Below are 9,943 nucleotides of genomic sequence, written 5' to 3' on the forward strand. Positions count from 1 at the left end.
GAGGGACACGCACACAGCGTCATCCTGCAGACACAGCCCTCCTGTTAACTTGACACAAGACCAGCCCGTGATCTGCAGGCGTTAAGTTTCCTTAGTTTCCCACATCAAATAAAATACCAACCAAAACATCTGACACCTTTTGGGGAGAAATTTAGTCTGAAATTTAGGATTCCATCATTTTAAAACAAAGCCACTGGGCTTCCCTGGTGGCGCAGTGCTTGAGAGTCCGCCTGCCGATGCAGGAGACGCGGGTTCGTGCCCCGTTTCGGGAAGATCCCACATGCCGCGGAGCGGCTGGGCCCGTGAGCCATGGCCACTGAGCCTGCGCGTCCGGAGCCTGTGCTCCGCAAATGGGAGAGGCCACAACAGTGAGAGGCCCGCATAACGCAAGAAAAAAAAAAAAAAAAAAAACAAAGCCACTAAAATACAGTATCTAAAGAGGCCGCACCTGCTTCATTACAGATGACATCACACTTCTGAGAGGTGAACTACGAGGGCTTTCTCTCCAGGACTCCTGACTGCTCCTGAGCTTTGAGTTCTTCCAGCTTCTTCTTGTAGCGAGTCATGAACTCCTCATCAGGTTCAATGCCTGCATTCTGCAAATTTTCCATGACCTTTTCCAGTCTGAGTACCGATCGGGCTCCCTCAATCTTTCTTGTGCTCAGGTACAAAGTGAACTCCCTGAAATCCAGGAGCTTACAGGTGTCTACCGAGCAGATGTTCTTGATGTCACTAGTCCTATCCAGATGAGGGAAAAACACCAGTCCTGACAACTTCTCCAGCTCCTGCAGGCTCACCTGGAACTCACTTAATTGGGGCTGGAAGCCAATGGCCTTGTTGGGCACCACGAAGGCCCCTAGTGCCAGGGGGTCAGCAGAACTCGGGTTTCTGCGCGCCAGGATCACCTTGTAGAGGTGGGAGGGCACCGCAACATTGTCCTCGCCGATCACCTAAAAGCAAAGCAGCCATATTTGCGATGCTAATTTGCACTAGCAGGTCCCAAATTTTTCCTGAAAAGCTTTAAGATGCATTTCTGAAAATGTACTTACAAACTACCCCACCCCTAATGGATTTAAATTCAGCTGCCAAAGGTAATAATAACCAAGACACAGATTCACAGAGAAGATGAGCATTTAACAGGTAGATTCTGATTGTCTTTAAAGCAATGCCATCCCAAAGAGCAGGGGTCCCATTCTCTGCCCCGTCTGTAGGACAAAGGGGTGTCAGGAGTGAGTCTTGGGTTTTTTAATGGACCTGAAAAGGTGTCACCTTCTCTCTGTCTCATCATCAGAACTTCTGGTGCTCCTAACATTCAAAGGTCAAAACAGCCAGCTTGGGGAACTCCCAGCTCTAGAAATAAAAATATGGCCTTAGTTTACCAAATTCACTAGGGAGCTAAACAAACAGCCTTTCAAGAAGCAGCCACACACACCACATCAATATTACCATCTCCAGTATCACCTAGACTGTGGATCATTTTTAAAATTACATAAGGTAAATGTAAATGCTGTTTGCTCACAGTTCTGCACACTCTTGGGTCTGCTATCAAACACAGAACCCCTGAATGTGTCATCACATCAAACACTTTGGAAAGGTATCCACACAGCAAAGAAGCCAGAGCCAGGGTCAGGCCTGAAAACAACTTCGTTGCCTGTGGAGGCTGGCTGTAATAATGAAATAACACTGTTATGAAACCTTTTCAAATTTCCTTTCAATCGGCTTAGAAGCCATTATCTGCTTTCTGAAAAAGAAAAAAATGAACGTCCATTTCCTTAATGGTCTCCAATAAAATGACACAATCCAGCTACAATATGCTTGTGGTACTACTGCTCCTCCCGGGGCCGGCCCTTCTTTGGCAAGAGGCCTCCCTTCCAGGCCTAACCCTCTCGCTGTGGGAGGCCCCGCTGGGAGCCCAGATACGGCAGAGGGATGAGAGCTACAGAGGATTCCTTTCTGTTTTTCCCAAGCTCCTACCCACACGGCGCACAGCCTAACAACTCCGAGGCCATCTGCTGCCTAACACGTAGGGAAGTCCCACCGCCAAGGCCAACTGCAGGGCTGCAGGGAAGACCCATCATTCCACAGGAATGACCTCTGTAACTGTCTTGGAAGTTAGTGAAAGTGGCTGGTCAGGGTGCAGTTTAGAGTAAGGTTTATGAAACTACACAACCTACAGACACAAAATCCCCCACTGCCGCCCAAGAAGTCATTTATGCATGCTCTTCAAGACCAAAAAACACAATGAAGGTGAGCTCAATGGAGTACACAACTAGCCCACAGATCACCAAGAGATGTTAACACTGCAACTCAGAGGTCCTGTGCCCAGCACTGCTGGAAATACTGAAAGGAATCATCTTGAAAGTAAATGCAGCTGGTGCTGCTCTCAAGAAGCTTCCCATCCAGGAGAGGAGTCAACACCCACAGCCTTCACTGCAGGCAGAATGTGGTGAGACTCCGATATGGAGCAGCAGCAGCACCGCTGAGGGGGTGGGTGCAGGGGAAGTCAGGGACTGGAACTGAGGGTGTGGCTGCACCTGAGCCATAGTTTACAAGGGGGGGGCGGGGATGGCGGTTAAATGGGCTTCAGGTGGTCCAGGCACTAACTAACTAGCTGGGGAGCCAACAGTTAAGCAAATCCTTGGTGCCCCCTGGTGGGCATCCTCCATCACTGCAGCACAGATCTCAGACTCCAACTGTCAGGAGACCAGTCACTTATTTTCTCTCCTCATGGACACTGTCTACAAATGACAACTCTCAAAAATAATTAATTGGTTAGGCCATGTGCTGCCAACCAGAGCTTCTAACCAGGTTTACTAAATTCCAGCCAAAAGTAAAGAAGCTTGACATATGAAGATTCATGGCTTTACCTCATGGAAATGTACCATTTCTATTAGATTTTCAAAAACTCTCATATAGCTAGAGAACCTCTAATATTACTTTTGAGAAACCTCATGGACACAGAAATTCCTAGTAAGAACCACAAAGTGTGACTCTTCCACTCATGACGGTCTCATAATATTTCAACAAAGGGGGCGTAAAACACTATTATTCCCAGAAATAAAGAGAATAATGGAAACCTTAGCCACTATCTTCTCTGGTTCAGTCTGCTTTGTTCTCAGGAAGTAAACATCTTTAATCTGCCTAATATATGAACCATCCCTATTTGGAAATTCAGAACCCTCATTGTTTCTTCCTTGAATTTAAAACTTAAAAAACAAATTCCTGAAATATTTTAAAGCTATCTTCTTCTCTGTAAACAACTCAACCTACATAATAAATTCTTCCCACTTTCAGGAAAACTGGAAGACTTTCAGAAAATGTTTCTAGAAAGCAGGGTACTGAAGCAGAATGGTTCAGAAGATTGAAACCCCACAGACCTGAGGCTTTGCACGAAGTTGCAAGTCACAGCCACTGGTATCTTCTTTTTTCATTCATAAAATGGGTAATAACAATCCCCAAGCAGTCTATCTCATAGAATAGTTCTGAAGATACAAAGACACGTTAAAAAAAAAAAAAAAGATTTTGAAATCTGCAAGGCCTATGTAAAAAAGCTATTTTTGTAGTGGATGTCATTCAAAAGACAGAAATGCAACTGCATTGGTTCAAAAGATGGTCCTGCAGAGGGACAGTGGGGAAACATGGGATCAAGCAAAATTAGACCAGTTCAAGGTGGACAATAGGGTTTCAGGAGAAGAAAACAGGTTGGACACAAATGATGCCCTAAACAAAGGACTCGAGGGCTTAATGTGAACCAAGTCTTTAGTATCAGTAAATCAGCAATAATCCTTTTCATATAAAATTTAGGTATAAAAATACAAAGGAAATCTTTGCTGCTGTTAAATTACCAAACAGCACTCAACTCTTGTCAAGGCTGTAACAAAAGCTGGGAATCACTGGAAAATACAACATATATAACAATCATAAAGCTGGCACTCGCTTGCGACCTGAAATTAGTTTCTCTACGTGCTGGCCTGCACTCGTTCCCTCCTATCCAAGAGACAGAGATGACAATTTGCTCCCCCATCCCACCCCGAACTCCACACACACAGAGCTGGGCCTTCACGCTGACTCAGTGCCAGAAGAGACTGGCCGCAAACAACACCCAGGCTAAGCCTGCCCTCTGTCATGTCATATCTGCAGCAACTGTGCCTTAAGTGAAATAGCAAGCATCATCGTGAGGAAAAAGTATGTACCTGCAAGACTCAGACAGATGTAATGTATCTGGTTACGTTTCCCTGGTAAGACAAAAAAAAAAAGAAATTCCAAAAATAAAACTGTTGGACACATCAAGAGATGAAGCCCTTAAAATAAGGGTCATGCCAATCAAGTGAAAGAAGGAGACCATGACAGTGTGATAAACAGGGAATCTCTACCTGAGAGGCTGGAGGAACAAAAAGGGTGGGAGTCACAGGGGTGGGGAGTCAACAGGGGTGTGGCAGCCCCGTGTGCTACCTGTAAAGCCTCTGCGGGAGCTCAAACCCTGGGAGACGGTGCTTCTCACACTAGGCACCTGTCCTGTGTAGGGGTGGGAGATGCCAAGCCAGTGAAACAAGCACAACTTCCCAGACTCTCAATTCTACTGGGCAATTTAGGATGGGGGTGAGGAAATATTTAACACATAAAAGAATTTATTTCAATTAAAACAAATAGATATGGAAATGAAGATTGCATAACGATAAAAGAGGAGATTTCAAAAAAAAATTCCTGATCACTACAGCTGATGCCTCAAGATCCCTGGAAGCATATTTTCGATTTCCTCCCCCTCCAGGAGTTGTGGAAGTTTGGAAAATAATGCTGTAGAAGGAAAACAGACTGTTAAGTACTTCTAACATCACCACCACCACCACTACTAAGCTGTCAGATCTGAAGCTCACTTTCTTGCCAGGTCAATTATAATGTTCAGGCCAGGATCTTCTGGTATGTTTCACTTGTCTTGATTCAGTCTTTTCTAGAAATAGGCACATGGGTGACCTAAGCTATAATAAAGGGGGTGATTCTGATTAGAGCTGTCAGATGACTCACTCTGATAAAATCACTGCTACCAATCTTCCCTCAGGCTCACATTCACTCAAGTCCTATGATTCCTTCCTACATATTCTAGCAGACGTTTCTGCCTGGCTATAAGGAATCCTCCTCTTGGCCCATTTTCTGTTCTTATTTTTGCAGGTTAGCAAATATCACTTGTAACTGCTCTCCATCCACATCATTTTTTACCTCCTGGCCTTAAGCTTCTATATATGAAGAGCACAGCAATCCCTTCACTGTCGACTTTTGAGAGCTTAAAGAACAATGCTACGAATGACTCATACAAGTAGAGAGACCCACCTTTGGATTTCCTTGACAATGACTAGCAATGTCACTTGGATGTGACCCCTCAAAACCTCAATTTCCTTGCCTATAAAAGAAGATAACCACTACTTGTTTGTAAGAGCTGTTTGTGAGGACTGACTGGGATGGCGTGAACAAAGCTACCTACATACTGGGTGGTATACATGGCCCTCGATAAATACCAGCTCATCTGCTTCACTTCCTCCAAAGTATACACATATATGCTTCATTACCTAGATAGAAAAGTAAATTAATACCTCGCTTTTATCAGCTACATCCTCCTAAAATAAGGTTCACAGTATAGTTGTAAACAAGAAGTAAATACTAAATGGATGGATTTAAGACACAAAACATGAATTGCCACACATAATTGCAAGATATTCTCCGGGAAACAGGAATTCATGATTCAAATACATATTAATTCCTTGAGAGGAAGAGACCCACCTCAAGGGCAGGACAATGCTGTGTCCCCTTTCTCAGCATCACTAAAGAACATGGTTTTATCCACAATGATTTTGTTATGAATTGCTAGAAAATAACCTGAATTTTTAGCTGGGCATTCAAGGTTTCTACCACCTGGTGCAAACCTTCCCTTTTATTATTATTATTTTTTCAAAACAACTTTTTATTGACGTATAGTTGATTTATAATGTTATAATATTGTATTAGTTTCAGGTTTATGGCAAAGTCATTTAGTTTTATACATACACACACATATATATTCTTTTTCAGATTCTTTTCCATTATAGTTGTAGTGGAATAACAGAGGACATGGAAAGGAGACATGACCCATGAGCCCACCCCCAGCAAACTGGGGGCATGCGAATAAGCCAGAACTGTAAACAGTCCTGAATGCTTTGAGCCCCCCCCACCCCCACCCCGGCAAACCGGTGGCCTGCTAATAAGCATTGAGTGCTTTGGGCACTGATCCATGAGATGTCCTCAGTATAATTAGAATGGTGGGAACGCAAGGAAATGTCCTTGTGCTACTTCAGTATAATCAGAATAATGGTGGGAACGCAAGGCAATGTCCTTGTGCTGCTTTTGCACTCAAGGACGGCATGTTTTCAAGAAAGCCCATTATTGCTTGTATAATCAATAAAAGCATATGTTGCTGCTTTGGCATTTCTGGAATGTTAAGAAAACAAGTCTTAAAATGTAAACATAGATAATGCTTAAATAAAAGCTACCACAGCAGGACAGATGGCGCTGTTTTGCCTGAGCGAGCGGCAGCCCTCTACTGCTGTGCTTCGGCACAATTCATCTTGTGTGATGAGCTTGCTTTCGGCCCTGTCATAAGAAAAGAACTACAATAGTTATTACAAGATATTTAATATAGTTCCCTGTGCCATACAGTAGGTCCTTGTTGTTTATCCTTTCCTTTTATTTTCGTCTTCTTCCTTATACAAGTTCTCTAATCCAGCTGTCTGAGGGACTTACTATTTCTCGGCATACAACCTACCTTTTCCTACCCATTCCCCTTGCTTAGCTTTGCCTCCCATGTCTGTTTTCCTTAACCAAATTCACCCAAGTTTATACGTGTATATATTTGTACGCATATATATAACATTTTTGGCCCAACTAAATTCCTAAAATGGTGAGCTCTGAGACAATGTTTCCGATTTAATTTACTAAAGGATCCTATTTTGCTTTCTTGCTAATAAATATACTAAAGATTTTTAAATTTAAAATTCCACCTGAAATCAAGTTTGATGCCAAATCTAACAAAAGCTATAATAGAAATTGTTAGTGAAAAATATAAATACGTATATAAAAGTAGATGTCACTTTGATATGATTCCAAGAAAGATGAAAAACTACATACCCATCGAGGGATATAGATTCCTATCAACATTCAACTTTATGTACACATACATAACACACAGAGTTATCTGCTTCCTTTACGACCAGGGTCTACAAATCTCCTTCTCAAAAAGCACTGGAAGGGGCTTCCCTGGTGGCGCAGTAGTTGAGAGTCCGCCTGCCGATGCAGAGGACACGGGTTTGTGCCCCGGTCCGGGAAGATCCCACATGCCGCGGAGCAGCTGGGCTCGTGAGCAATGGCCGCTGAGCCTGCATGTCCGGAGCCTGTGCTCCACAACGGGAGAGGCCACAACAGTGAGAGGCCTGCGTACCGCAAAAATAAAAAAGCACTGGAAGGGCTTCCCTGGTAGCACAGTGGTTGAGAATCCGCCTGCCAATGCAGGGGACACGGGTTTGAGCCCTGGTCTGGGAAGATCCCACATGCCGCGGAGCAACTAAGTCCATGTGCCACAACTACTGAGCCTGCGCTCTAGAGCCTGCGAGCCACAACTACTGAGCCCACGTACCACAACTACTGAAGCCCACACGCCTAGAGCCCGGGCTCCGCAAGAGAAGCCGCCGCAATGAGAAGCACGTGTGCAACGAAGAGTAGCCCCCGTTCACCGCAGCTAGAGAAAAGCCTGTGCGCAGCAACGAAGACCCAATGCGGCCAAAAATAAATAAATAAAATTAAATTTTAAAAAAGCATAGGAATATTGAAAATGGACAAAAAAGGACTTCCCAACAGTGTGCCACTAAAGGCAATAGAATTCACATACTATGTTTTCTGGGGCTCTCTCCACCCACTAAAAACAGCTAAAAATAAATGTGGTGAACATACATGACAAGGCAAACAGCAGACCGAGTACTCAAGAATCAACTTGTCCAGATCTTGGTTTCTAAATACCAATCCCCATTAAAATGAACCAAGAGAAATGGATGATTCCAGAGTTTGCCCAAGATGAGTCTGGAACATCCTGTTACGCCAGAAAGTAGGAAGTGCAGAGAAACTTAGTGGAGTCCTCCTCAATATTACAGGTATTCAGAGCTTCTGCAAAATCTGAGTATAAGTTATTAAGTAAAAGAACTGATAAAAGTTGTTGACTCAAAGAAATTAAGAGAGATGACTCCCAGGATGTGAAATAGAGGAAGAAGGGAGAAAGTAATCAAGAATGTAGTTTGAAGCATGTCATTTATAATTCCATATACAATCCTCCCACATGAGAGGTACTTAAAGATTTGCCGAATTAAAGATTTGCCAGTGTGAGCATGAATAGGTCCTATCAATTAATATAGACATGGAAAACTAATTATATAGGTTCAGAGGCCCAGAATCTGAAAGAAAAGGCCTAAGACCAATAATGCTTTAAAATAAAAACAAAAAAACAAGACCATTACTCAAAGTATACTCTTCAGGAAGCTGATCTTGACTGCCCTCACACATTCACCATTATGACACTAGTTAGGGTGAGAAGAGCTGACAGGTCTCTTTTGAAACTCTCTTCAAGGCTACTTGAACATGTCTGAATATCATTCACGGATCAACGATTTACAAGAAGTAAGGTTAAGTCTTTTTAGTGGTTAGTTTTACATATTCCAGTGTAATAAGAATTCTGGTCTAGAAAAGATATACTAAAAGGTATATACGTATATATTTGTTTCATTCTGAATTAACTGCAAATTTAAAATGTGTAAGGATGGCATATGGAACACGTGCACACCCTTCACCCAGATTCATCAACTCAACATTTTGCCCAATTCCCTTTATCACTCTCTTTTTCTATTTTTTCCCTAACCCTTTTGAAAGTAAGTCATAGACACATCTTTCAGGATGTATCTCCTAGGAGCAAAGACATTCACTTACATAATCACAGTACAATGATCAAAATCAGGAAATTTAACACTGATAAAATATAATTATCTAATCTATAGACCTCAAACGTTACCAATTGTCTGAATACAGTCTTATTTAGCAACTTTTGTTTTTCTGATCTAGGATCTGATCTAAGATAACACAATGCATTTTGTTTTCAGCCGTTTTAGTCTTTAGTTTTTAGTCTCCATTAACCTGGAACAGTTAATTTCTCAGCCTTTGTCTTTGACAACACTAATATTTTTGAAGAATGTAAGTCAGCTATTTCACGGAATGTCCCTCAGTTGGGGTTTGCCTGATACTTCTGCATGATGAGACTCTACATTATGCATTTTGGGCAGAAATATCACAGAAGTGATATTGTATCCTTAGTGCATCACACCAGCAAGTACAATTTATCAGTAAGTCCCATACATGCAATATTAACTCTGATCACTCGGTTGTGGGGGGGGTTCTCTACTGTGAAGTTACCATTTCTTGCTTTGTTATCAGTAAGTAATTTGTGGAGGGATTCTTTTAGATTATATAAATGTCCTATCCGTCATAAAGCTTCTACTCTCTAGTTTTAACATCCACTGATGATTGTTTGAAACACATTACCATGATGGCTACGAAATGATTTTTCTCTTTCATTCTTACAAACTTATTAGTTGACCGTCCGTGGTACACAGAAGCTTCTCCTTACACCCATGTGTTTACTTATGTATTAAGATATGGATTCCTATTTATTAGTTCTATAATCCATTTTATTTTGATATCAAATAGTTCCAGACACGTTAAGTTAGAACTCCATAAAGCTGATTCCTGTGTTCTTTTGACATGTCCTCACCATTTCTTGGAGTACTTACTTGCTTCCTGGCACAAGATGTTCCAGTTTGTACTTTCCCTGCACCATCCCTGGAATCAGCCATTTCTGCAAGTGCTGGGTTCTTTCAGCAGG

The 9,943-nt window shown here is 42.4% G+C and overlaps 1 protein-coding gene across 1 annotated transcript in view; it reads right to left on the minus strand.

Moving 5' to 3' along the window:
- Positions 1-488: 488 nt before the first annotated feature.
- EXOG (exo/endonuclease G) overlaps positions 489-9,943 on the minus strand; it is a 23,575-nt gene continuing 14,120 nt past the window's right edge. The window contains exon 6 of the mRNA XM_007462684.1: positions 489-950. Coding sequence (XP_007462746.1) covers positions 489-950 — 462 coding nt within the window. The remainder of the gene's footprint in view (positions 951-9,943) is intronic.

The sequence above is a fragment of the Lipotes vexillifer genome, unplaced genomic scaffold, assembly GCF_000442215.2.
Source record: "Lipotes vexillifer unplaced genomic scaffold, Lipotes_vexillifer_v1.1 scaffold539, whole genome shotgun sequence".
Lineage (NCBI taxonomy): Eukaryota > Metazoa > Chordata > Mammalia > Artiodactyla > Lipotidae > Lipotes > Lipotes vexillifer.